The 27172-nt window shown below is 50.6% G+C and overlaps 9 protein-coding genes across 9 annotated transcripts; 4 read left to right on the top strand and 5 right to left on the bottom strand.

Moving 5' to 3' along the window:
• Window positions 1-389: 389 nt before the first annotated feature.
• P174DRAFT_400731 (uncharacterized protein) lies at window positions 390-1222 on the bottom strand. The gene is made up of 2 exons (XM_024823911.1): window positions 832-1222; window positions 390-781 (listed from the first exon to the last, which is right to left on the bottom strand). The coding sequence occupies exons 1-2, from the start codon at window positions 1066-1068 to the stop codon at window positions 500-502; spliced, it is 519 nt and encodes a 172-aa protein (XP_024688218.1). The 5' UTR covers window positions 1069-1222; the 3' UTR covers window positions 390-499.
• Window positions 1223-2756: 1534 nt separating this feature from the next.
• Window positions 2757-3734, top strand: P174DRAFT_383431 (glutathione S-transferase; the record flags this gene model as incomplete). Its single annotated transcript, XM_024823160.1, has 3 exons — window positions 2757-2794; window positions 2842-3224; window positions 3280-3734. The coding sequence occupies 3 exons, from the start codon at window positions 2757-2759 to the stop codon at window positions 3627-3629; spliced, it is 771 nt and encodes a 256-aa protein (XP_024688217.1). The 3' UTR covers window positions 3630-3734.
• An 851-nt stretch (window positions 3735-4585) lies between these two features.
• On the top strand, window positions 4586-5918 carry P174DRAFT_469786 (serine protein kinase; the record flags this gene model as incomplete). Its single annotated transcript, XM_024830575.1, has 7 exons — window positions 4586-4657; window positions 4682-4728; window positions 4785-5101; window positions 5152-5367; window positions 5425-5543; window positions 5591-5705; window positions 5758-5918. 7 exons carry the CDS (start codon window positions 4586-4588, stop codon window positions 5883-5885), a joined length of 1014 nt encoding a protein of 337 aa, XP_024688216.1. The 3' UTR covers window positions 5886-5918.
• Window positions 5919-6262: 344 nt separating this feature from the next.
• P174DRAFT_400726 (putative MFS transporter) lies at window positions 6263-7792 on the bottom strand (the record flags this gene model as incomplete). Its single annotated transcript, XM_024823910.1, has 5 exons — window positions 6263-6551; window positions 6601-6728; window positions 6772-6964; window positions 7008-7570; window positions 7617-7792. 5 exons carry the CDS (start codon window positions 7787-7789, stop codon window positions 6382-6384), a joined length of 1227 nt encoding a protein of 408 aa, XP_024688215.1. The 3' UTR covers window positions 6263-6381.
• Window positions 7793-8154: 362 nt separating this feature from the next.
• Window positions 8155-9077, top strand: P174DRAFT_457020 (metallophosphatase domain-containing protein; the record flags this gene model as incomplete). The annotated part of the gene is made up of 2 exons (XM_024829493.1): window positions 8155-8695; window positions 8761-9077. The coding sequence occupies 2 exons, from the start codon at window positions 8155-8157 to the stop codon at window positions 9075-9077; spliced, it is 858 nt and encodes a 285-aa protein (XP_024688214.1).
• A 102-nt stretch (window positions 9078-9179) lies between these two features.
• On the bottom strand, window positions 9180-10140 carry P174DRAFT_448067 (rhamnogalacturonan acetylesterase; the record flags this gene model as incomplete). The annotated part of the gene is made up of 1 exon (XM_024828728.1): window positions 9180-10140. Exon 1 carries the CDS (start codon window positions 9906-9908, stop codon window positions 9180-9182), a length of 729 nt encoding a protein of 242 aa, XP_024688213.1. The 5' UTR covers window positions 9909-10140.
• Window positions 10141-10399: 259 nt separating this feature from the next.
• P174DRAFT_509503 (putative C2H2 finger domain protein) lies at window positions 10400-11432 on the bottom strand (the record flags this gene model as incomplete). The annotated part of the gene is made up of 4 exons (XM_024831562.1): window positions 10400-10998; window positions 11055-11120; window positions 11181-11281; window positions 11302-11432. 4 exons carry the CDS (start codon window positions 11430-11432, stop codon window positions 10847-10849), a joined length of 450 nt encoding a protein of 149 aa, XP_024688212.1. The 3' UTR covers window positions 10400-10846.
• Window positions 11433-11816: 384 nt separating this feature from the next.
• Window positions 11817-17276, top strand: P174DRAFT_427771 (uncharacterized protein; the record flags this gene model as incomplete). The annotated part of the gene is made up of 8 exons (XM_024825467.1): window positions 11817-12110; window positions 12169-12361; window positions 12418-12792; window positions 12850-13032; window positions 13170-13638; window positions 13701-16136; window positions 16185-16846; window positions 16894-17276. The coding sequence occupies 8 exons, from the start codon at window positions 11817-11819 to the stop codon at window positions 17274-17276; spliced, it is 4995 nt and encodes a 1664-aa protein (XP_024688211.1).
• A 1792-nt stretch (window positions 17277-19068) lies between these two features.
• Window positions 19069-22562, bottom strand: amdX (putative C2H2 transcription factor (AmdX); the record flags this gene model as incomplete). The annotated part of the gene is made up of 2 exons (XM_024825466.1): window positions 19069-22424; window positions 22484-22562. The coding sequence occupies 2 exons, from the start codon at window positions 22560-22562 to the stop codon at window positions 19069-19071; spliced, it is 3435 nt and encodes a 1144-aa protein (XP_024688210.1).
• Between the last annotated feature and the right edge of the window lie 4610 nt (window positions 22563-27172).

Genomic DNA, 27172 nt, shown 5'->3' with positions numbered 1-27172 from the left:
GGGGTGAACCATGTGTGTGGGTGGCGGTGCATGAAGCTATAATCCTGATAACCTTCCTTTTAGCGTGCGGGATTTATCTGGGCCAATCCTCGAAGCAATCGAACAGATTGGAAGATATTGCTCGTTTCGGGACGACAAATACCATGGTTTTCCTTATCATTATTGGCAAATACTTTACCTAAGGCGAATTGTCTGCTGACCTGCATTCTATATCTTGTACAACTAAAATATGCGATCTGCAAACCCTATCTGCTATCACACATGTCACAATTGATCCATCCATCACCACCAACCTCACCAGTCCACAAGCACACAATTATTCATCTCTCTGTCTCAATATCTTAATGGTAAACTCTACCGTAAGCTGACCGGTTGGAAACCTCCATCCCCTGCTGTACTGGCTGAGTCTCTTAACCCCCAGCACCACATCGCAGACGAAAAAGACCAGATGTAGAGTCCTAGACAACAATCAGCTTGCACAAACAACAAATAATGAAACTTACATGATGACCGTCTCAAACACAAGCCCGACAAGTATCACCGCCTTGATCGCGTCCGCAAACCTGTCACATCTCGCCTCGAACCCTGGAGCTGGAAACCCCCGACGATAGTCATCGCATTGTCCCCAGATTACAATCGCAGGGCCACTAAGAACTGGGTTGAGCAAGAAGAAGAAAACGATCAAGGGATCGAAGATGAAGTTGACAAGGAGCCATGCGCCGGTGTTCTGGACGGTCAGTTTGAAGATGCCGAACAAACTGGCGACCGCGCATAGGAAGCTCTATACGCAGGTTAGACATGCGATCAAAATTGACCGAAAAAAAGTCATACCAGAGGGAGCAAGGCCTCGATGGAATCTTCCATTTCCCAGGGGAGAAAGTCGTAATAAGGGGAGAGTTTCACGACCAGGTAGACGGTGAGGCTGTACAGGAAGGTCACGGCGGAGGTGATGGCGGACGACCAGATGAGGATGGTGACAATTCTTGAGGGCCATGTTGGTCGCGTTGTGGTAGTATCCTCGTCGTTGAGTTCATTTTGACTCGGAAGGAGAGGCGTTCTTTCGTCCATGTCGGACTCAATGCGTTGATGCGTTGAAAAAGGGATTCATGAGGAATTGAGGATGGGGGGAGTTAAAGGAACGAGGTGTCAAGCTGATACAGTCTAACCAATGCTAGTTAATCACTCTAGGCAGAATCAACTATTAGAGGCCTTTCGCAGCACTTAATATAAAAATGTCATATCATTAGCCATATTGCCGGCTAATCGCTCCGATAATACCCATTAAATCATACCTCCTATCATCCACTAGCTATACCTAGCTTGCTATTCCAAATGCATGTGAATGTATCATTAGGGTTCCCTATATATTCCAGAGATGATAAACTGAGTGTCTCAAAATCCTCCTTAAAAATTGCTGGATTTGTTGAAGGCCATGGGCACAGATCTTCGCATAAAGCTCTCCGGAACTAATACTGTTCCATCCAGATTTTTATATAGGATATATATTATTCACTTTCTGTCTAATTAACAAAAGCCATAGAAGGAAATACCACAAACCCACCCCTTACCATCTCAAGTCTATTTTGCCTCCCAGTTCAGCGGTCTGCCGCCCTTCGCGAGCGCAGCGCAAGATACAGTAGAACATAATTCAGGAGATAGAGTACAATGAAAATACCACCCAGGATAATCGTGGCATCGCTGCACCGCCGGCGGGATGTCGTTTTGTCAAATCCTTGGTAGTAGTAGCAGAAGAGATAGTATGCTATAGGGCCAAACGCGGCACAGATTCCGGATCTGATCCCATGTTATTTTCATTCCTTTTGCTGCGGTAACTGTAAATGAAGAACTTACATGAACATGATTTGGTAGACAAGGTCACGTAGGCGCCAAAGAAGGGTTGTTGACTGGGCATTTTGTCGAGTCGTTGCAGGATTTGATGGACCTTTTTCTGGACTGGTTGTACTCATTGTGTATCTAGAAGACAAATATGATGAATGAAAGGCAGGAGCTTCATGGTCAGGGTATTTGAACGGTCCTTGCGTTGATCTCCACTTGGGCCGCCAAGAATAGGAAGCTATTGAAGCTTTAACCAAGCGAGAGTCCACCTAGCAGTGGAGAAATGAAATAGGTATCAGAATGTAATCAAACGGCAGTGTGGATTCAGCCTTAATCATCTTATGTGACAGACACCGTCTGTTCCCGGCAACAAATTATCCTCTATCAGTTCAGACATATATAAGCCATTCCCTAACTTAAATTATTACTGTCTCTGGGATCTTCAAAGTCCCGTCAGGTAACATGGCAGCATCTAGACACCTCTCTGATAAAGGAAGGAAATCCAAACAGGGTTCTCCAGTGACACACTTGCTGCCCACATCAGCAAAGATGTGTTGATATCAGCCGATTCTGGGTTGCTATCATACCCAAGTGCCATGAGTATATATGTACATAATATGTCATCTCATTTTCTCCTGCGAGGTGGTCTTTGCTGCTGACGTGAGACTGGGGCAGTTGCCTTTAGTAGTGCACTGAAATTGAGGCTGTGTTTTTTATATATTCCCGACCAGCCACTGAGTCTGATAGATAAAACATTATCTCATAATCTCTGTATGGACACTAGAATCTTGTCTATACATCCGCCGCTATAATACCTTTTTATTGCATGTTGGAACAGGCAGACAAAGAAAGCAGACAGCTAAAGCTCTTTCCACTTTACTATCCTCATCTTAAACTATATATTTAATTATTACGCCACGATGAATGCAAACCGAGGCGCCAAAATAGTCCTACACTGGTAGACTCTCCCTCCCACAATCCTCCTTCTGAAGCTCACTCTACCAGGCTGGAAAAATCCCGCGCCCAGCGCATAATGTGGCTCATGGAAGAACTAAATCTCTCCTACAACATCAGGACCTACAAACGCGGTCCCAACGGCATCGCTCCCCCGGAGCTGAAACACATCCATCCACTAGGGAAATCACCCATCGTCTCGGTCGAACCAGCGGATGCCTCCCCCATGGTCCTTGTCGAGTCGGCCGCCATCATCGAGTACTTCCTCGATCACTTCAGTGGACCGAACACTCACCTCGTTCCACAGCGGTATCGACCCGGCCGCGAGGGCCAGGTAGGCGGCGAAACCGAGGCCTGGATGCGCTATCGGTACTTTATGCACTACGCAGAGGGGAGTCTCATGTCTCCGATCCAGGTGCAGCTCATAATGAATGGTATTTGCCCTGCCCCAGTTCCTTCCATCTGTCCAGGACTAATGTATGAACGAAGCGCTCAAAAACGCCCCGGTCCCCTTCTTCATAAAACCCATCACCGGGTTCATCACCGGAAAGGTCAGCGCCGAGTTCCTTGACCAAGAGCTGCGTACCCATTTCCGCTTCCTCGAGGACCAGCTGGCGTCGGCCCCGGAGGAAGGGCCGTTTCTGTGTGGTTCGCGGCTGACGGCCGCGGATATCCAGATGAGTATTCCGGTTATTGCGGCGCTGAATCTGAGTATTATCCCGCGGAAGGAATATCCGCGGTTGGATGTCTATGCGGGGGTGATTCAGAATGAACAGGGGTACAGACGGGCTGTTGAGAAGGTGGAGAGGATTGAGGGGAGGCCTTTTGTGCCGATTTAGTTGTGTAGATCTAGTCACTGCTTGGACCAGAGGAACCTTGGAATTAGTTGGCTAGAAAGAATATGTTTGATTCATGAAGCCAGGACCGGGATGGTCCAGGAGAGCCAGGTGGCACAGGGGCAGCTATTACTGCCGTGCAGTAATGCATAAGACATGGCTTTTACGCTGACGTGCCGTCTTTGGAATAGCCCATGCATATAATGACCAGGTAATCCGCGTCACAAGGGGGTTAAGCGCCATCTATCCGAGGCAGGGAAGTCTCCAGATACAAATGGACATATGGATGTCAGATAGAATTATCTACTGAGCTAGGATAATAGACGAAAACCGATCCGACTATGGTATCGTGGTCGTCAGCGTCTCCGTCACGGTAGTGCATCGGATACGTCAAGAAATTGGGATTTGTATGTGGGTGGTACGGACTGCAGAACAACATTCCGGAGAACGCGACAGTAAGTCTATCCCCTTCTGCCAGAAAAGCATACACTTCTCCGGCTTTGTTGGAAGGGGCAAGCAGCAGCTGGCATTGACATCCTAATGGCCGATAGAGTTTGACTGATCTCAGCCGCTTTAAGGGACGGTGGCTATCTGTAGAGATGTCGCCGACGCCTTGCTATGTCCACTCGCCAGCAAGTCATCTCACATCTCAACTCCAGAAGTAGACATCAGTGAACTTCTAGGCTACAGATATAGGGGCATATTTACTCGTATTGAGCTAATCGTCGCGGAAAGGGCCTGAGAACACAGTTCTATAAGTCCAGCGGTAGTCTGTAGGGACAGTGTACCTGTCCTGAATACGTGGTAAGGGATCAGCATCAGTCTCATTAAGCGCCAGGGTTTATGTGAGGACGAGCGGTTCTATTGGACAAGTTCGCGCCTGCCATGTCCAGCTCCAGAGTTCAGCCAGACTCTGCCCCCTTGAGACTCTGTTAAGACGCGTTTGCCAATAAGGCAAAATGCGACTTTTCGAAAGAATATATGACGTCGTCGAGCCCATCGAGGAATATCATCGAAAAGGCTACCAACCTGTGCACCTTCATGACTTATAAAAGCTGGCCTTTGGCCAATTCTCAACAGTATGGCTTGCACATAATCAATTGTGAGTGCCCTCAGCAGACTGTCTTTCCCACAAGACAACTAACTACCACAATCAAGGCTCCAAAAAAAAGTTGCATTGAAGATCCTAAAAGCAGAAGCTTCCAGGAACAATAAAGAGCTTGCTATGCTTCTTCGTTTATCTGAGCCCAGCCTAAAGCATCCTGGTAAAGGGCATGTCAATGAACTGTTGGATTACTTTGAGCATAATGGCCCCAATGGAACACACTTATGTCTGGTTCTCCCTGCAATGGTTTCTGATGCCGCCGCAATGGCTGTCAGTGGAAAACCGCACCATGCAGCGGACATACGATATATTTCTGAACAAATCCTGTCGGGTCTTGACTTCCTTCATACGCTAGGCATTATTCACTGCGGTAAGTCATCACCCTCGCCATGGATTCAGTAGTCTCCTGACCTTATGCAGACCTACAACCCGCAAATATCCTGTTCTCAATGGTTGGACTTGCAAACAGTGAAACACACTTACAGCCTCCAGAGTTCAGTCCCGTTAGGTGGCTAGAAGGAACAGTAGTCGACGACAGCGCGCCGAAATATCTACTGCCTACACAGAGACCTCGAGGCCATCTGGATGAGGCAGATTTCTCCGAGTTCGAGGTTAAAATCCGTGACCTCGGTGGGGGTATGATCCTCCCATTTTCACATCAGATTTGAATATGCTTAATAACCCATTCACTAGCTGTATCGTGTCGACAGGGTGATCGGAAGCCAGTATCACCGAGAGCCTTGCGCACACCTGAGCTAATCCGCCGAAATACTTGGGATGCTGGCATTGATATATGGACATTGGGGTGTCTGGTATGCCTCCCAGAGCTTCGACTCGTTCCTATCTGAACTTTTCAAAGGTATTCGAACTAGCAACGAATGAGCCGTTGTTTCCATTGGGAACATTTGGCCTCACGGCAGAAGAGATTGACCAAGAGCATATCAACCTTATTAGCCAGCTGCTTGGCGAAGACGGTCATCTGCACGAGGATTTTCACAAAGCATCTGATGGACAGGCTGCCACCAGACTTTGGTGCCGAGAACGTCCAGCGTCTTGCATCGTTTCTTTCGTCGATGCTACGACCAGATCCTCTGAAGCGAATGTCGACTACTGAGTTACTCAAGCACCCATTCCTAATTGGACAGAGAGCCTAGAAATTTATGGGGTTCGTTGCTGTAGTGACTGATGACTACGCGGTAAATAATGGCCAATGCTGTCACAGTTACCACCCCTGGCTCGGGACCTGGCAGGTAATAGTCTTGTTCTGGCGCTTGCAGGCAACGTGCTTATGTATGGATTCGGCGAGGATGATGATTCGGACTTGAGGCGTCGCCGAGAGGCTCTGCTCTGCTGAAACCATCATGGTGTGTTCTTCTGTTGATAGTTGAAGTCAAGTAGTTAGGGCTCAGGCAGCAGCTTGCCTGAGGCATTTGTTATAGATGTCGACAATTCAATGACTCCTGCTGCATTACTTGAGACTGAAAAGCGTATGTTGCGTCTCTGGTCAATTCTTATCTCCATCCCTCTTCTCAGTAGAATTGCAGACTATGTAGCTGGCCCGTCTCTACTGGCCACCTGCACGAGCATCTCCATGCTCTTGCCATATACATGAACTAATATCTGGATAATACGTCAAACCCAGGTGTCTGGCTACTCATTATGAAGTCTCACTCTTGGAACCATCAACCAGGAAACCCCCGTGGCGCCTAGCAATCCAACAAGAATCGGCTGCAAGACTTTGACGCCAGCATGAGTTGCCAAGATGCCAGTGACAGCTGGGAAAATCGATCCTCCCACCTGGCCAAGCACGAACACAAGAGCTTTTGGTCATTGGTCAGCGAGACTCTACATAGATGACGACGCACACACCTAGTGCAGACGAGCGAATCTCCGCAGAGAAGATCTTGGACGCAACAGATATGCCTGTAGCAAAAAAGGGACCGGAAAAGAACCCAAAAAGACTGATGGCTACTGCTTCCGTGATGATATTCGGCACACTATACGATCAGCAATGGCCGTCACATCTGAAGGAACACGTACAGCCAGAATATCAGCTGCAGACCAACACACAGCACTACGTAGATGAAGATCATGCGTCGCTCCCCCAAGCGGTAGGTTGGCTCAGCCAGAATGAGTCTCCCGAGGAATGCTCCTCCATAAAAGCCGGCGGGAACGTAGCCCATATCCTTGAGATCACCGTCTCGTACATCGACGAGGTACTCCACAATCCATCCTATTCGATCAGTATTGTCTCAGATAGAGGGAACTTGACTTACCACCGGCGGTAATGGCAGCCCCCAGGAAGAAGAAGAAATACAGACTCAACAACCACACACTTGGCGTGCAAAGAGTCCGCTTCATCTCCTGTAGACCCCCCTTCCTTGTCTCCTGAGAAGATTGACCAAACTGCTGCAGCAACCTCAACGAATCCCTAAACGCAACCACCACAAGAATCAGGTTGATCACGCCTAGTCCCAACGGCGCAGCATAGAACAGATTCCAACGAGAATGCACACCTGCCGAAGCCACGGCAGTCGAGACAAACGGGCCTACCAGACACCCGGCCATGTACATGGCATGAATAAACCCCAGCCATCGATGCGCGGCTTTGACGGATGCAACAAATGTGTTGGCGTGTGTATCTTGATATGCCTGGCCGAGACTCGCAAAGAAGAAGGTTACTGCGAACAATGGAAACGGAGGATGCCAGGTCCGCAAGGCGTGCGCCAGAACTTGGAGAACGGCCCCTAGAACCAGGAGGACACCCAGATCAAGGTACTGGCAGAGATGGCTGTTGGAGAGCGCGGCGAAAAACCAGCCGCAGAATGTCGTGCCGTATCTGTCTGCTGTTATTAAGGATGTTCGAAGACGAGACGAGAACGTACACGACAGCGACGAGATTTGTGTCGATATGATATCCTTGACGGATATAAGGGATCAGAGATCCAAGACTGCCATCGTTGATGCCGGCTACAAAGAATGAGAAACCGGCGCTGACGAGTTTGAGATAAAGTCTGGGGGTTTGAAGATGAGGTGTCTCTACTTCGAGTGGCTCCATGGTGTATGAAGTTGGAGAGCGTAAGCATCTTCTTCTTACTGGAAGATCCACCACACTATATATGCGGTGTCTCTGCTCAAATAGGCAGGTGGCCCAACGACACAGACTTACCTAATCAGGCAAACCAGCCAGCAGGACACATCTCGAAAATCATCAGTGGAGCATTTTCTATCGTCATCAAGCAAATAGAACCAAAATGACACATTGCTTATTTTGAGGCACTTGTTCAATTAATCCTATATAGGAATAGTGATGTGCCTCGACTGTGAGTGTTTTGACGTCAGTATGAGCGAGATTGAACCTTTTACAAGCATACTGAGAGATTACATAGACTTTAAGAATACAAACATCTCTTTAGAAGAGCCATGGCCTTCAGTACCTCAGGTTTAGACGCTCTTCTGCGCCGTCCAGAGCAAGAAAGCATATGGAGCCGCTTGCGCAGGGCCCCGATGCCTGTTCTTGCCGAACTTGTTTACACCCGATTCGCTCAAACGCGCACGCCCACTGATCATGATGGCCCAACCATCCGCGTGGTTTGCATCTCAGACACTCACAACACTGAGCCTCAACTACCGGATGGAGATCTTCTCATCCACGCAGGCGATTTCACTCAGTCAGGTACTCAAGCAGAGCTAGAAGCACAGATCGAATGGCTCGATCGCCAGCCGCATCGCTTCAAGGTAGCGATCGCAGGGAATCACGAGCTATGTCTGGATCCCAAAGCTCAGGTTAGAGCTCAAACACCTGGTCGCAATGAGCCAGTCGACTGGAAATCAATCCGCTATCTGGAGAACTCATCGACAATTATCGACTTTGGTTGCAGACGCGTCAAGGTGTTTGGGTCCCCGTACACCGCGCGACACGGGAACTGGGCTTTCCAGTATCCGCGAAACGAGAATATCTGGGGTGAGATACGGACCCCTGAGGACATTGATATTCTGATTACGCACGGCCCCCGAAGACGCATTTAGATCTGGGACGGTATGGCTGTATATTCCTTCGGGACTGGTTATGGTCAGCCAAACGAAAACCTTTGCTGCATGTGTTCGGTCACGTCCATGGGGCTTATGGGAAGGAGACTCTGTGCTGGGACGATTTGCAACGAGCGTACGAGAGCATCATGGATAATGAAGCACAGTGGATGAGTCTGATCATGTTACTGTGGCATGCACTTCTACTGCTTATACGGCCGAGGGATCCTTGCCAAAGGACTGTGATGGTTAATGCCGCTGCAATTGGAGGACTCCGGGATGAAAAGAGACGGGACGCTATTTGCGTTGATATCTAACCATCAACGTCATCAATAGACTACTGCACTACAGCTAGCGCTCATCAACAGAATCCGGCCAATAATACAACCCCCGATCCAGCGCCTTCTTCAGTGTCGGATTTACCCTGACATACCCGCCTTTTCCAGCCCCGCAAAAACCCCGTCGATCAACTCGGCCACCATTCCCCCGAACACAATACTGCCCTGCACATTCAGATGCGTCCGGTCCTCCGGATTGAGATTATACGTGTACGCCTTCTCGGGCCCAATCCTATTCAGGTATCGCGTACTCGCACCATTCAAATCGATGTACGCCGCATGCGAATTCTGCGCGGCCGCGATAGTCGCCGCGCGCTGGTCCGCCAGACTCAGGATAATAGTAGACTCGCCGGTGGCGTTGGAAGTCTCGTAATTCCGGCGTGAAAGCGGGGTCACCAGGATAGGCGTCGCGCCTGCATCACGCGCCTCGCTGACGAATCGCTCCAGGTTGCGTGTGTACTCCGCGAGAGAGATGTTGGCGGCGGGTTTCTGGTCGTTGTGGCCGAACTGGATGGTCACGAAGGGCGTGTAGCGGTCCTTGTACTCGGCTACTTTGGCGAGAACCGTGGCCCAGTCGCCTCCTGCGCGGAAGCTGACGGTCGTGGCGCCGTTGTGGCCGTAGTTGAGGCCGCTGGCGCCGTGGAAGAGGGTCGTGTTGAGGAATCCGTTGCCCCAACCGCCGCCGTTGGAGGACTGTTTGGCGGTTGTGCTGTCGCCGGCTAAGAGGAAGAACGGTGGTTTGAGAGTGTGGCCGGGAGTCGGCAGGGCGTAGAGGGGGAGAATGAAGAATGATAGGAGAAGAAGACGCATTGTGATCTCTGGTGCCAATACTGGTAGATGAACCTCATGTTGCGTGGACTACACAGCATCTTATACTGGAGTCTGGGATGTGGCTCGGGATAATGCCATGCAGCAGCAGTGTTTCCACCAACGGGAAAATTAGAGTCAATCTGCAGCCAGTTGGCATGCTGCCATTCATCGTACAACATTCGAGGTATAGCGATATTGGAGACTGAAAGATTCCGCAAATGAACGTTGATCCTTCTCGGTTGTTAACAGTCCGGGGTACATATAGTGACACGCAGGATCTTGGATGCAAACCTTACTGTCTCTGGAATCTGTTGAGGGATGTCTAATGAATCTAGTTTATGCTTTTTAGTAGAACGTTAGCTTGTAGGAGGCGACTCCCCGGCATAGCAGCCCCTGGAGAGGGCAGCTGTGTGGGTATTACTACTACTACTACTACTACTATAATAGTCTATCCGTCTTCCAATCTGTAGATTCAAAAAAATTTCATAGCTATCAATTACCGGCCCCTTCCGCCAAATAGCAAAGTCGGTACTTCGAATATGGAAAGCGCAAAATAATCTGGCATCCACAATCGTGGTGTTTCCATCCTAGTCACGGGACTACACTGGGAAGGATATACCCAAACTTCTTCCCTCTTTCAACCCACGTCAAGAAGAATCAACCCCAGTATCTGGATGAGGGATGAAGGGACACTCAAGCTCTTGAAATGTTACGTTCCCACGTTGAGATGTCGAGCAAGAGTATCTGAATCCGCTACTGAAGGTACGGCATTCGCCATGGTCAATATGTGGTGCCGCGGTCTTACCGGTGGAGATTCCAATTTCCAAGATATGGACGGGAAAAATACAAGGCAAGGAAAGTCATTGAACATCACCGATCAATACAAAATGATATCAGATCAACAGATGGCGACAACATTTCCCCGCTTAGTATCATCGTCACTTGGGCGGGTTCAATGTGCTCGCCTCCTCGGTCCCGACATAGGGAACCCGATAAATATCAGGCGCCGGGGGTAGGCCATCGTGCTTGTAGTCTCGAGGCGAGTTGATGAACTCTTCAAAAACCAGCTGGCGTGAGGGTTCCGGAATGCCTATACCGTTCTCATTAGTCCGGCGCAAATGAGTAAAATGCAGGAAATCCACGCACGGTCTAGAAGAGCTTGATGCCCCATGAACGACATGCCTAATGACTCTCCACCGGAAGTATGCCAGTCTAGCAACCGCAATCAGCCCTCTATCTGTTCCAATGAATCAAGAAACACATAGTACACACGGCTGGCCTCGTGGCGGTCGCGCAGTTTGGCTGTCGCGAATTCGAAGTGACATTCATTGCAGCGCCATTTCGGATACGGCAGATGCCGTCGATCCAGGGCACTGAAATTCTCCCGAAGCACAAGACCCCCGGGGCAAGGTTGTCGCGCTGGAGACTATGGGTGACAATCTCGAGGACTGTGTTATCTTCCAGATCTTCCAGCTTCTTGGGTTCTTCGTCCTTTGCGGGTGTGGTGTTTTGATTCCGGGACATATTGCCGGGGTTTGGAAGAGGAAGGACGAAAAGATCAGACCTCGAGAGAGGAGACGGCGCAATTATATTGGAGGAGGAATGGTGACACGGAACTCTTTATACGAGGTCAAGCGTTTAGCGCGGGGCGCGAGGCTGAATCCCGCACGAGGCTGTGGGAGACTAGACTGGCATATGGAAGAGACTCATCTGATTTGATTAAAGAGCTTCAAAGACCGTTCAACCTCAAGCGACAAGAGATGACGAGGTCTTTCTTGATTTTTTCTTGGCCGTCAAGATCGGCAGATGAGGCTGAGTTCCGACGACCTATATAAAGATGACTTTTTCCACCCCGACTGCAGCCGTCTTCTCGTTCACCTAGTCATCAACTACATAATATAATCCATCATGGTTGAGCCCAAGCGTGCTGACCCGGCTTTGCCGGATGCCCTCAGCGAGTTTGCTCAAGCTGCGGGCCTCCAAGGGGGTATAGCACCGGCATCAGCTTCTGAAGTCTTCCAGATCGTGGAGCACGCCAACCGCAAGTTTCAGTCCTCGTCTCCCAAGTCTGTCAAGTTCTCGCAGAAGCTATCACCATGTCTCGAGTCAATCAACCGGTTTTCGTCTGTCATAGACACATTCATCCAGTCGAATCCCACCATCTCGGGTTTAGTCTGGGGTAGTCTCAAATTCCTGCTGCAGGTTCGTTCCCTCCGGACTGTCCCGGTCCAGAAACACACGCAGATGTTGAAGCAGCTAGGGAGCACTCCAATTTACCTCCTACCTCGAAAGGCTGGGCGAAATGTTTGAAGAATTTGGTCAATTCTTTCCGGTCGTTTCCGAGTATGAAACGATCTTCGAGAGCTCTGATACGGTCCGAGCTGCGGTGTTGCATCTGTACACGGACGTTGTCCACTTCTTCACTCGAGCAGTGAAGTTTCTGAAGAGAAAGCGTACGCAAAACTGAGTAGGACAGACTGTACGATACTGACTGAGAATGCGTCGGTAGCAAGAGACCTCATCTTTCGGACGCTCGTCAAACCGTTTGAGCATGACTATGCGCAAATTCTTAAGAGCTACCAGACCCACCGCAACGAGCTGCAGATAGTGGCACTTGCTGCCATGGAGAGGAATGCCAGGAAGGAACGGGAACTGGCAGAGATTGCTCGCATTGCGGCCGAAGAGGAGAGAGTCGCCGCGGAAAATGAACGCAAAGAGGCAGCAGCTGAGAGGCAGCGTGCCGAGCAAGCGAGAACAGACATTCGCGAAGAAATCAAGCGGCAGGAAGCGCACAGGAAGGAGGCGTCGCGGGCACGAGAAGAGGTCCGGGAGGAGACCAAGAACCAGGAGGTCCACCGGACGGTGGTTCAGGGACAACTGAAAGGTAAGATCAGAACTCTTACCAGATGCAACCCTACGACTGATAGATGTCATTTGGTAGGACTGGAATCAGATTCAATGATACGGTGGTTGGATCCCCCAGACTATGAAAGTATGCTGAGTCAGATGGTCAGGCAACGCCAGGAAGATACTGTTCTCTGGATTGAGAGACATCCCAAGTATCTCTCCTGGAGACAATATGCCAACTGGACGCGTGACATTTTGTGGATCTATGGCGGTCCTGGTATGGGCAAGACTATTCTATCAGCAACCATCATTGAGGACCTTAGACGCCTTCACATCACGCAGAGTCCTGATCAAACAACTAAACGATACGCCGTGTGTTTCTTTTTCTTCGATTCGAGCAACGTCTTTGAGCAGCCAGAAGTGGTAATGCTCCGAGCCCTCGTAGCACAGCTGCTGCACCAGGCCGACAAGCCCGACCCCTCAACCAAATTTACCTTGCACGACGCTCGGCGCATGCGTCACTGACAGAGCTCAGAGAGGCATTCTCGACCCTGGCGAGCGACTTCTCGGGTGTCTATGTTGTTATTGATGGACTGGACGATGCGGCGAACGCCAGTGATGCCCTGCAGCTTTTGCTCACGCTCTTGGTCCAGGTGTCACCCGTCATGAAGCTGCTGGTCATCAGCCGTCCTGAGCCCGATATTCGGCGCTTCTTTCATTCCCATCCGCAGTTTGAGTTGACAGAGGATATCACTCAACCGGATGTGCGACGAGTCGTCACGACTCGCGTCCAGTCAGCATGCGAGGACAAGAAGATCAGAGCTTCTGACCCTAATCTTCGGCAGGAGATTGTCGACGCCCTCGTCTCGAGTAGTTCCGGAGTGTAAGTCGTCCTCAATACAACGTTCATTCAGTCAATATAGCTGACGGGCAGCTGTATGCTAGATTCCTCTGGGCGACAATGCAGGTGAAGCACCTCCAGACTCTTCGTGTGCAGACTGATCGAACTCTACGCGCTGCTGTCCGCAATCTGCCCAGTGGTGTTGCAGATATCTATGGTCGCATCCTAGCCAAGATAAACTCCTACGCGGAGGAAGATCGCCTGCTGGCTGAAGAGCTTCTCCGCTGGGTTGTCTGCGCCAGACGACCGCTGAACGTCTCCGAACTCTGCTGTGCACTTGCCATCGACATCGGAGACGAGGAGCTAAACATGGATAACGTTCCGACCAACACGAGTGAGATCGTAGACGCCTGCAGCCCTCTGCTCTCCATCGGCGACAAGGGGACTGTTAGCCTGGTTCACTCAACGGTGGCACAGTTTCTTCTGGACCCTTCCAACAAAGCCTCTGTCCCTGTGGGCACCGACCGATACTTCATCGAGCAGATAGAAGCTCATACCATGCTGGCGGAGAAGTGTATATCTTATCTGTCTCTGCTTTCATTTCGCAATCGTATCTCCGGGTCGCAGACTTTGGCTAAGATCACACATGAGGAAATCCACGCGTTTCCATTGCTGGAATACGCCGCTTTAAATTGGTGGAAGCATGTCGCTCACTCCAGCCTCTCGAAGAGCTCGGCAAAAAGGCTTGTGGATCTGATGTTCAACTTAGCCAAATCTAGTCAGGGCCTGACTTGGCTTGAGGTGTCCATCACCTTGTCGCTCTCCCTGGAACATTTACACACCGTATCGACGCAATTGCGTGCCTGGTTACGCCGGCTGGAGTTTGAGCATGAACATATCAACGACCTCAAGCTGTGGTTGGAGGGCCTTGTAGATCTCACACGCGTCTGGGATTCCATCCTAAGAGAATCTCCCTTTGAGCTGAGATCTACCGTTAAGAAATTTAGTACTGAGGGACAATTCTTCCAGAAGCATTTCGGCTCCGACTTTATCGGTGACATTGGGCCACCTCCCGCCTCGTTGCGGCGAACCAATACGAATCCCACTGTGGCAGAAGGAAATACATTCGATATTCTGGTTGACGACGAGGAAGGCTATGTCCTGCATCCGTCGGGAAAGATCCGCTTCCAGTTCACCTGGGATATCGTGCAGAGTAATGGAACCAACTCACTTAGATACACTATCTATTCTGAAAGCCCGATCACAAGGAGGCAATTCAAGAGAGTCGAATTTGCCCACGAAATACCCTGGAAGCTCCCGCAGGGCTTCCACCTCGGACTGCATTCCGTTGCCTTTAGTCCTGACTGGGATTACATGGCTATCGCTACGGTCGAGTCCGTGAGAGGACTGCCTACGGGACGCCGAGATCAGGGCACAACCACCATCCGCGTTTTCCTCTGGCGGCTGAGGGAACTCGATGAACCCAGCGAAGAAATCCTTTTCGACCTCCCCTGGATATTACCTACCAAGGGTAGTGACGGGAACGTTTACAGCGGCTACGTTGGTCAAGCCCAGTATGATTCCTTCCGGGGCTCTCGATGCGCAGTTGCCTTCTGGAAAGTCAAATCCATCCTCTATCTGCAGACCCCATTTGGAGCGGTGGATGTAGAAACAGGTGCTTCCCTGGAACATCCTCATTATCTTCAAAATGTCGTAACCCAACAGACTGTGACCCAATGCACATTCAGCCCCGATGGGCGTCGAATCGCAATGGTCAGGAACCATACAGATTTCGAAATTGCCAACATCGATGGTTCCAACGTCTGCGCCACGAAGCTCAATGGCGAGATATGCGAGATCCTGAGCATTAGCAGGACAGGCCGATATGTAGCGATCTGTCTCAACCAGCCTGCCACGTCGTCACAGCTAACCCAGTCACGCCTTGTCGTTCTCGACACGGTGACCAATACACTCCAGGTCCTACTGACGGGAACTCAGGAACGACGGTTTGACGAGGTGTCTTTTAAGCTCCGGGGCTGGCTATCGTGGTCTCAATGGGCCGCCCAGGGACGGTACGTGAAGTACATACCCAAGGGACTGGCCCCCGTTCGGCCAGACAGGCACTGCATTCAAGTTTACTCCGTCTTCAACTGGCTAGTTGGCGGAGCCTCCAGTGAGCTGTACATCGAACCCGACATTGACTACCTGCTGGACCCTCAGGAGCAGCGTTGGGGTTTAGTGCAGCCCGCGGCTATCAAGAGAGAACTACCGCTCTCATCCAGTGCGACCTATCTATTCTCAGATCGGACCATACGTCTCTCGGACAGCACGTTTATTTTATCCGTTGGCTTCTCGCCGCAGGATGAGCACTGTTGTATTCTCACGTCCAAGCAGACAGTCCTACTTCCTAGCTCGCTGCAACCATCGCCTCTGACCTATGCACCCCCTACGGCTGGTAAACAGCAGAAGACCACATATCGGACGTATACTCGTCTGTTTGACCACAACAGAAAGCTTGGTTGCTTTCAACTAGCCTACCAGTAAGTTGGCCCGCCCTGCTCGCCTGGCAATTCGCTTACCTGCCGCAGTGGCACGGAAGGACGCTGGATGGATTATCTGGACTACAAGACGCATGACATTGCCAAGAGCATCACTGCCCGTGTGTACATATGGGATCTCTGCGGCACGCCGAGGCTCATCCGTGACAAGCTTCTGCAACTGGATGAGGTTGAAATCAACATGCTTCGGTACGAACAGTACCGCCGGCTGGATGTGGCTTTCCACCCAGCCTGTGATCGCATGGCAATCTTCAACGTAGTGTACAACCTCGACCGGGTCACCAGCAGCAGCGTAGAATACCAGATATACCATGAGACGAACAAGTTCCATCCGGATATCGCAGCTGGACGCACGAACAATGCCTGGCAAGTATCCTTCAGTCCGGACGGCAGATACATTGCGTTTGCCGTCACGGCGAGTACCCGGACCCCAGGACTTTATGGGAAACGAGGAGAGATCACCAATGCGGTGGTCCTGTTCGAAACCGACGAGCCCAAAATCCCATTATGCTCGCAGATCTCGAGCCACAAGGGCGACACTCTCGCCATGGGCTCGTGTTCTGTTACATTCCACCCAACGGACAGGAAGCTACTCTGGACATCAATGTTTGTCTTCACCGACGCTACGACCAAGACAACCACAAAGCTACTGGACTTCAGTCACGAGCCATACGAGACGTCCTTCATCACAGGTAAGTCCTCTGCCCTTCACCAATCGGGCCCTAACCGATAATCTCAGACCTCAAATACGACGACTTCAAGTTCATCCCCACCCCCACGGGAAACCAGATCTACGGCCACCCCTCCCAAACTGGCCACCCCGGCTTCTGGGACCGTCTCAACACAAACGCGCACACACCGCAGCCAACTAACCTCCTTGAACCCGGCAAGATCCAGCTTACCGGCCTGGCACATAACGCTCGACACATCACCGGGATCATCGCCGGCCCCACCCCAGCGAACTCGACCTCAACCTCCGGCGGCCCAACATTCACATTCACCAAGAAGACCATCCTCCAACTACCCCCTCCACCCACCTCCACCAAAACACCGCGCGAGTCGTCCAGCGAGCGAATGACTACCTCGTCATCCTCCTCTTTCAGGACGGCCCCGTCCACTTGAACAACACTAACGCCCGCGGGAGCGCGAGCGCGAGCGCCAGCACGAGCCAGACCGAGACCGAGAACCTCGTCAAGCCCATTCTGATTCCCGTGGATGCGAAGGAGCTCGCACCGCGACCCGTCTCGCCGCTCAAGGCACGCGACGTGGATGATATCCACCCTCTACTCACTATGCCCCACGGAAGTTGAAAGATGACCTGCTGGGTCTCCACCATGAGTAGATTCGACCTACTTACTCCGGTATTGGTGAACGAAACGAACAGACGCATCCTGAAATGGTGTATCATGGCAAGTACAGTTCCACTAGCCCTACCACGTGGACAAAGAGACAACTAGATAGTGCTGTGAGCTGTAAGTTGTGAGCATCAAGATCAGGCAGACGTCCACACCCCACCCCGAGATCTAATTCTCGGTCTCGCATCACCTACATCAAAAATCAATCAATCAAGAGGACGAGACGGGGCACCACCGATCTCTTTCTTCCATTTGTTCCTGTTTCCATTTCCGGCAGGGATTGGAGTTGTTCAATTTGTTTGATGATGACCTCTTTCTGCTTATGTGCGTCTCTCTATAATCTTCTGGTTTGGTTGGAGAGGACGTGGAGTGCCTTGGGACGGCTGCCGAGTCTCACAGGACCAAAATCCAGCTCAAGGTCTATATAGGCAACGGAGTCTTTCATGCATATGACAGCCTATACATTCATCTGGAAACGACGACTAAAAAGCTTTAAGTATAGCTCTGGTGTTAAAACTCTCTTGTCTGCGCTCTCTAAGATACAACGACGTGGGTAGTTCCTCGTTGAAATATATATACATACCTATATGCGCCCTTATATATCATTGAAATCTGAAGTCCAACGGGACATCTCTATAGTTAGGGTCTTCCTATTAGTCATCTACTGCAATGATTCCATAAAGTATCACATTAACATTCAATTGCTATGTACAACAAATACATGGGTATGGACACACAAAACATAATCAAGGCGAGTCCCCATCATGTCTTCAAGATTCATTCCCTTTTCTTTCCGTTCTTGTCTTTTGGCCGTGGAAACAATACTAGCTGAACCGGGGGTATCTCTGTTCCATCACGTTGCCCTCGTAAATTCCATGAAAAAACATATCGGGTATGAAAATGACTCGCCTGTTCGCGGTAGTAGGCAAGAACAGCAGTAATGGCGTGGGGGGCAATTTTCAATCATGATGAAGGTGGGGGATTGCGTATGCCCAATAGCAACGCAGTCGTCTGTAAGAGAAAACGCAATAGGAAGGAATCAAATCACACAATGCTCCAGGTCTCGTCGTCAATGAGTCATAGATACCAATAAAGATTCGACGATCGAGCTAGCCTCTAGCCTAGTCGAAGGCAAACAGCGTTTGACGCAGTTGGCCAAATTCGTCTCAACGGGAGACGCCTGTCGAGACATACGTGCAGCCAACAGAGGCTGGAGATGCTCTCATCATCGATTCGTGATCGAAGAGCGCCGTCAAGTCCCGTCATCCGCCAGCCAACCATTTGTTCTATCATGCCCGTTTATCATATACACCTCGAACCTTCCTTCCGCGCCGAATGTTCACAAGTATCAGCAGATAGGGAGCACATGAATCATTAGCTAATTCACTCCGATTGCCGAGTTCTCAGCTCGCTCTTTCAACCGCATTGCTTGTGCTTCAAGAGACCGTGCCATCAGCTTCGTCACTGATACAATGTTAGCCATGTGCAACAAAAGTAATTTAACGGGCTCAACAAACCTGGCCAGACTGCAGCTCTATCAAGGAGGCTTGCTGTGGCGATCAAGATCTTGCAGCCATAACCCCTTCAACGACACTAGGCAGCCGTTGCAGAACGCTCAACGTGGCCACGGTAGTGTTCGTCTGCACGTCCCGCTGCATTTTGCTCTCCACACTGGAGAGGATCTCCCTGATCTTTTCCAACAGTTTGCAATCTTCTTCTTCGAGTAGCATGACATTCATGGCATGAGCGAGATCAACATCGTCACGCCCGAGGACACCTAAGTAGGGACCAACCCGTTCTTGAACGGTCGTGATCCATTCCGCCAGTACTTGCGCACAGTCAAAAGCACACATGGCGGACTGCAGAGGTAGTTCCCTGCACGTGAATTCGGCAAACGTGTTCCCGAGTCGGTCAGACATGGTGATTGAATCGGCCGCATAGAAGGCAGCCTTGCGCAAGTGCTTCTCGCGTTTGGACTGTCCCGGCCGGTAGACACCCATCAAGATCTGCATGGGTTGCTCCCGAGTCGGGGTCTTGGAGATAGTGAGATCCCCGACACCCAGGTCGGCCACCGAATCGCGACGATGATCGAACTCACTTGGCACCTGAGTGATCGAGGGGTCCAAAACGTCCGAAGGGATGTCGTCCGAATACGGGAACACTTCGGTGCCGCGGGCCAACTCGTCTGACATGGCAATCCAGTCTCTCTGCCAGAAAGCCTCCTTGCTCCGTCCCAGATTTACAAACAGCCTGATGTAAGCCAGATCCAACAGTGGTATGCTATCGGCTGAGAGAGGGCCTGCTCCAAACGGATTGGGCCGCTCCAGGCTATGCATAGGGTTGTTGGCCCACGCGGTCTGCCACGCCCGCAATGCCGGCTCAATGTGCGCTTGCATGGCGTCTGTCTCACGAGCGGTCCACTGCCGGCCCATGTGCCGTTGCCGCGTCTCCCAAATATAGTTATGAAGAGCATAAATGAGTACGAGGCACCCAAAGGTACTAGGCTTCAGATCAGTGGCGGTAGGATCCGACGCTGAACCGTTTGTTGGATCGGTTGAGGACGTGTGAGATTGCTCGCGCTGACTGGCTGTCAGGAGCGTAGTCAATGCAGACGAAAATGTCAAACCCTTCTTCGCGGACAGATGTCCACCCATTTTCTTCCAGGCTTGAGGGGACTCGGCTGCCCAAATATCCTCCTCACACGGTAGGTCAAGGCGGATTTCTGAGTTGGTAAGCGCCGGCGCATGGTTATAGGCCGAGACGAGGAAACAGGAGAGGGTGAAAATCGCATAGAGTGTCCGCTTGCGCTCCTCAACAATCTTCCAATCCAACCAGTCTTTTCTCTCCTTCGGCGGCCCGAATGACGCGGTATTGGAGTCTTCTGATTCGGAACTCGCACCTCTGGAACCCACTTTACCACTCAAATGGGCGTTCAAGTAGTCCTGGGGAAGGTCTTTGGCATCGATATGATGGGTCAACCCAGCAGCGCGAGCGAGGCTGACCAGAGCAGCACAGTGGGTGCTTGCAATGTCCGCTGACGTCTTATCGCCGGAGGAATGTCCGTAGATTACGTTGAGCAGCATCGCCTGGACCAGCCACAGCGGCGTGTTGTGAACCGAGTTCTCGCGCGCGGGATTGGAGCGCGAAAATGCAGCAGACATGTCAGCTTTTCGACGCTCCTCAAGATATAGTTGGATCATCTTCTTCGCTGCTTCAAAAAGATCTTTCGAGGCGGCGGTGTCAAATTCGTAGAGAGCGCCGATGGCTGCCATGGAAAGGATCAGACAGCCTCCGCCGCCGGCGATACCCGTAGAGCTCAAATTCAGGTGGCCGCTTGGAGTACGAAGGTTGTTTGTGTATTCGGGGGCTTGGAAGTTGAGTGTCGGAATATGAAGGAACGGCATATGCGGGTGGAAATACGTAATGTAGGCCGAGATATAACGCTGCATGTCTTGAGTGCTGGGGAGTTGGCCGGTACCGTTGAAGTTGGCGGAACGCGAAAACAGGTCGCGACAGGGCATCATTCCGCTGGCTGGCTGGCTGTACTTGCGATGATTATGGAGACCGGTGGGCAAAGCCATGCTGGCTAATAATGCCTGTCGTGTGGAGTCTGTAAAGGTATCGGTTGAGGTTGGGGCATGGTGAGATCGTAGGGCACTGTTCGTGAAAGGCAGGTTGAGAGGATTAGGAGATTCGCCGTTTGTTGCCATAGAAGATGAAAACATACTCTGGGAATGTCCTGCCATCAAGGGCTGGCCCACCGACGTCATGGAGGGGGGAGTAGCATAGGTCTCAGCAAACGGGTTCTGCGCCATCAGCGACTTGGGTGACACGGTCTCGGGAGGGATGCCTAGATCATTAAGGGTCGGAGAGGAGTAATCCATGGCGAACTGATTTGTTGGACCCGCCGAGTGTGGCGGGAAAGGGTTATGCCAGCCGGAAGACGAGATCGAGAACCGATTGGTTCCATCCATCACGGCCTCGCTGATTCCACTTTGGCTGCCAGTACTCATGGCGGAGGGAGACGACTCATCTATCGCGGAGTCGTTGCTCTGACCCAGGGACGGCATGGACGGATCGAAACCGTTCATCCAGTCGAAGCTGAAGTCTTCCTCCAACATTGGATCAGTGGGGGGTTGCACCTGATGCGAGCCGTGACTGAAGGGGGATGACGGCGAGTCATTTCCGTAACCTTGTGGAGAGCCACCAAAGTGGAGCTGCGCCGGATTAATCGTAGTGCCATGGTTCATGAAAAAGTCCCCCATGGTCAGATCAAAGCTGCCGTACACAGGAGCGGTGCGAAGTCCACCGGAAAGATCCATGGGCAGACCATGAGTCTCCAGCTTGGGAAGGCTGCTGGCATAGGGATGACTTGAGCTGTACCCGCGGTGAAAATCGATATTCGAACCCATAGATATTGAACCCATGCTAGGATGATGAGCATGTCCTGGATGGCCTGTGGCGGTTACCGAGTGACTGGGGTCGTTGTTGGCCATGCCTAGAGAAGCTCCATCAATGTGACTGATGGTATTGGCCCGAGGACGAATACTATTCGAATTGCTGGCAATGGAGTTTTTGCGGACGCGATTCGCTCCAGTACCAGCAGCTCCGGTGCTTTCTCTCCGAGCATTTCTGGGCCGCGACGACGGAGTCGTGGTCATGTGCAGTTTCTGCTGATGTCTCAAAAGAAGATCCCGGCGAGCAAAGCACCGGGAGCAGTCAGGGCACTCGAATGGCTTCTCCTTCGTGTGCGACCGCTCATGGCGCTTCAGATGTTCTAGCCGAGCAAATGATCGCCCGCAAGTGGTACAGACATGTGGTCGGGGCTTGTCAGTTTTGGGGGGAGGGATATTCGTATTGGCACCAGTTTGGCCGTTCGTATCGGTCTTCTTGGTGGTGTCCTTGGAGGTAGGCGCTGACGATCACATTCGCATTAGTAGGGTTAGGGATGGGAGAACCTGTCCACAGACTCACCAGATGTGTCCCCGGGAATCTCGCTGATGCTTGCCAGACTCTCCAGTTTGGGGCTACTGCCCAGATCCTGACCAACCATGGCGTCCAGTAACATCCTAACCAACCGAGTTATGTATCGAAACCAGTGTCAACAGACGCTGGTTCTTAGAGATAGAAGGAGATTCGAACCCGGCCTTATTCTTCGAGACAGACGAGGGCGCAGTTCTATTATGCGTGGTGATGCCCGCGTGAGGCTTCAGGCTGCGAGATTGCTTAAGATGAGGGTAGGCTTGACATTGACCACTACAGGTAACAAATCCATCGAATTAGCATCAAGCTCAAGAAATAATTCGCCAACTGGTCAGGTCGATGACAATGGCTGTGTCTTGTGTGGTTTGTAGTAGTGGTGATTGCAATGGAAGAAGGGGGGGAACTAGGTTCGGGGACACACACAGCAAAACAACTAATTCTCGTCAGGTCAGCGTCAAGGAAGATAGAGGGTAGGCGATGAGGATGAGACGATCGAAATTGTTTGACAGGACGACAAAAGGCGGGATACAAAGAGTGGCAAAGTGATGCCTGGGGAATCGGGTTCGTGAGCTCTGGGTGAAAGCAGCCTGAATAAGCAGGGGGTTTAAGGTTTCAGGGATCCGGAGGCAGTCCCAAGGATAGCAACTCACAGGTGCAGGAGCTGGATATGTAGACGAGATGAGAATAATTCATTCACAAATATCTTGGACCATTAACTGTGCGGATTTGATAGCGCTTTAGACGAAACCACCTAAGGGTACGTGGTTGTTTAGCAGGAGAAAGAGGTATGCGGTATTCGTCCGACGATGGATAAGCCGGAGATAACCGAATGGAAAATGGAGACGGGCTGGATAATGATAGCTGCGATTCAATTGCTGATAAGAATATTGAGTGGGAACAGCAGCGGAAGTGGACTGTATGTCACAAAACAAAGAGTGAGGAACGTAAAGATAGAAGAACAAGAAGAATCGATAGAAAGGAAAGAAGGCGAATCGAAGATAGACAAAGTAAGCAGCCGGAGAGGAACAGCAGTGAAAGTACCACCTTAGACTAACACTGAGGACAAGCAATCAATCCGGGTACGAGGATTGAGATAGGTACTGTGTACCGTGCCACGCCTTTTCATCTAAGCACGTCCGACTAGCGTAGTCTGTACCTTCTCTGTGCTGCAGTCTGTACACTCTGCTGTGTGTTGAGTGTAGAATTAAGAATAGGGTGTACCTGGTGCTAATAATAAGTAACCACCTTCTTGGAGAGTCTTAGTCGCATCTTACTAAGAGGCGATCTTCTTTTCCTCTGAGTAGTGAGTACAGTCCACAGCTGTATCTATCTGCTACTACCACAAGTATCTACAGTGGGCTCTGCGACTGTCGCGGGAGAAACCAGAACCATGAAACAGCAGACACTCTGCGTTATCGCTCAGTGTCAACCAATAAGTATAAGAGCAGTGGATCACTCGCACACTTTCATCGCTAGTTCAACTCCATCAAGAAGGATAGGTACCGGCCTAGTACCAGGTAAGGAAAGTCATGGGGAAGCTGTTCTGGAGTCAGGATCCACTGTAGGTAGGTAAGCATCCTGCTGTACTGACAGTACTGGGACTTGTAATTGTACCGTCACATCGGAAATCGGCTATCTTTCTTCCTGGGTATCGTCTGAGGTATCTCTTCAGTTTCTATCTCCCATGCATCGGCCGTGAGGTATTTATTAGCATTCCCCATTCCATACAAGATTTATATGTTCGAGATTGCTAGTGTGAGGCCTGGACTTGTAGCTTGCGCATCTGACCGGTCGGCAGAATAAGAGCTGGTCGGAATGTGTCCGATATGGCTACGCTATTAGCTGATTTGAGCGCAGTAGATACCTGGTAGAATATGGGATGTTTGCTGCTTCCGATGACGGGATGGACTTCAGTTGCAATATCCTGTTGAAGCCAAGTCTGGACTCATCTCAAGGTCAGTGTCATGCAACTAGAGAGCTCATGCAGAAGGAGAGCACAACGTCTCTAGCTGCTCGTCTTGTTTCAATTGAGAGATAATAATAGACATTTACCCATCCTTCCTTACTCTTTATGTTCCATCTGTGGATACAATATCAGCTAGTTGAGCATCTTGATGATGTTGCAGCTTTGTATCCCAGCAACTAAGGTAACTAAGGTACCTAGGTACCCTATCCGGAGTATACATACCTTAACTATAGCTGTGAGGAATAATGCATGAGGTAGTCTAGATAGAGCGCCACTATGTTGTAAACTCGAGAATGGCTGATACACCCTCAATACGAAGAAAACATACCGAAGCAAGGACAGATGTAACTGCATTAATAATAATGAGACAAATGAGGATAATAATAATTCTCATCGGGGAGTACCCCGGACCTCGTGACTCGCACTACCAACGCACCCAACCGTTTCAGACAATGATCCTCGGACGAAATGGGCGGTGGACCAGGGGTATTAGAAATTGACAATTGCCCATGGAGCCCATTGGCCATCTCAAATTGCTCAGGAGACCAGCGGTTAGAGGATTGGATGGGATCTTGGTCGGTACGCTTAGACCTCAGGCTGGGTCCCATCAATCCGTGGCTCATGTGGGTGGCGGAAGGCTCCGCATTCATTGCCCCAACAGAACATAGACTAGTCAAGTCAACAGTGGCGTACAATCCACACCGTTCCTATGCAGGAATGGGACAGGACAATTGGAAATGAAGGAATCGAATTTAGAATGGAACCAGAGCCAGGCCAACGCAGAGAATTGCGATTGACAAAGGGAAGGTCGGTAACGAGCGAGTCAGAGACACGGAAGTGTAGGACTGGACGCGTTCTGTGGGACCAGGGTTATGCCAATCTGGACTAAACGGCTCGAGGCTTTTGTGGGGGATTTTCCTGAATTTCAATGTCATAAGATCCATCTTCAGTGATGATTTGTCGCTCCTTTCGGCACTTTACGGTGTGAGTTATATCCATGCGATCCGTCCAGATGCGAACGAGGACAAGCCTCATTCCTATCCTCGCGTGCCGAGTCCGAGGTACATACTTTGCGGGAATACGGATGGAATCTGTGGAGATAAGGTCGCTAATGTCACAGGATCCTTGGTCGCCTCTTCCCCAGAATATTGAATATCCATCTTGAATCTCCATTTCACAAATCTCCAGCGTTCCGATTGAAGACTTGGCGTAAGCATGGCCGTATTCAATAATTGAAACCAAGGTTGCACAAAATTCTCCAGACTTACATTCTTCCTTTTATTGGACGGTTCGATAAGCTGATCGCCTCCATCCCTTGAGCGGGTTCCCCAGGAAATGCTAAGGGTTCTAGAAACTGCAATAGGCCGAGCACAGAACATTAGCAATGGTCATGCCCACGTTGCAAAGTTCGAAGCTCGGGTTCAGACCTTCTTTCACTTTTCTTTTCCGTCTCAGCCTTTCAGGATCGTGCGCGCTTGGTTCCTATTGGCGGATTGACCCAGCTATTCCCACCTGAGCTCATTTTGTTCTCCAGTTGGCTGTTTGGCGCGGTTCGGTCCAATCTGATTTGACTTTGACTAGATACGGAGTAGGAAGCTCAATTGGGACGGACACGAATGGAGAGAACAGCAGGAGTCCCAAGTTAATAGAGACAATGAAATGAGGCTCTAGTGGCTATGGGATGATTTGATGCCTGCTTCATATTCATCTAGGTCCGTCCAAGATCTTCGGCATAATCTTTCAGGCGTACTGTGCATAGCAATACGGTCTTTGAATTTGAGAACAATTAGGCGACCGGATCAGCAAACTGAGAATTGACACTATGTCCATCCCGGCTGACGGTCCCGCAGATCTGAGTCACTTCTCAAAGCAAAATGCCTCAAAGAGGAAATGGGGTGGAAGTATCCGCAGGCAGTAACGAAGTTGATTGCTCATCCCACGCTATGACGTCTTAGTTGGGGGTTCACTTTTGACAGCAGTCTTGAATAAAAGATGCGGAATCATCATTCGGGAGAGTACTCGATAAAATCAATCAATCAATCAAATAATCACTTTGAAATCTCATCTGCAACCAAATGTAGGGAATACTAAGTCTTAATCTTAGTTGGGATGGTCTTTTGCACGGGCCTCGGATGATCACAGACACAGACCCTGGACGCCTCAGGCCACTCACAGTGCTCCGGTCCTGCAGAAGCTCGGGCGCAGTGAGTCATGTGGCTCTGCTTTTCGTTGCCTGAGGTCTACTACTACATAAGCGCCTAAGCAATCAGCTATCGGCTCTCTGTACTCCGAAGCCTGAGGCGCCCTTACCCATTGCTCTGTCCTCAGGCTGTGCTATTGTCGATTGTCGTCCACTCGCCACAGATCTACAGAGACTGACTGCACAGGCCACAGGAACAATGAGCATTGTCGATCATTCATCGTCTTGAGAGGCGGATATCTGTCAAGATCTGGCTTTGATGGAATTCTCCGACCTCGTGCGTATCATCCTACTCTTTCGAGTACTCTGTGGGTAAGTAGCGAAGCGTAGATTAGCTTACTGCATGGTCTTACATCCAGGGCCGCTAGATGGTCATTGCTTGAGATGGGGCGCACCATGGCATCATCAGTGACTAGACATTCTGCAACATCGCTATTGAAGACTCAAAGCACCTCAACGGGCTGGTCGCGCCATACTGAGCAGTTGCAATACACTATTTGCAACTTAGCCTTAG

The sequence above is a fragment of the Aspergillus novofumigatus genome (assembly GCF_002847465.1).
Source record: "Aspergillus novofumigatus IBT 16806 chromosome Unknown P174scaffold_1, whole genome shotgun sequence".
NCBI lineage: Eukaryota > Fungi > Ascomycota > Eurotiomycetes > Eurotiales > Aspergillaceae > Aspergillus > Aspergillus novofumigatus.
The sequence above is the reverse complement of the archived record's forward strand: the minus strand, read 5'-3'. Positions and strand labels throughout refer to the sequence as shown.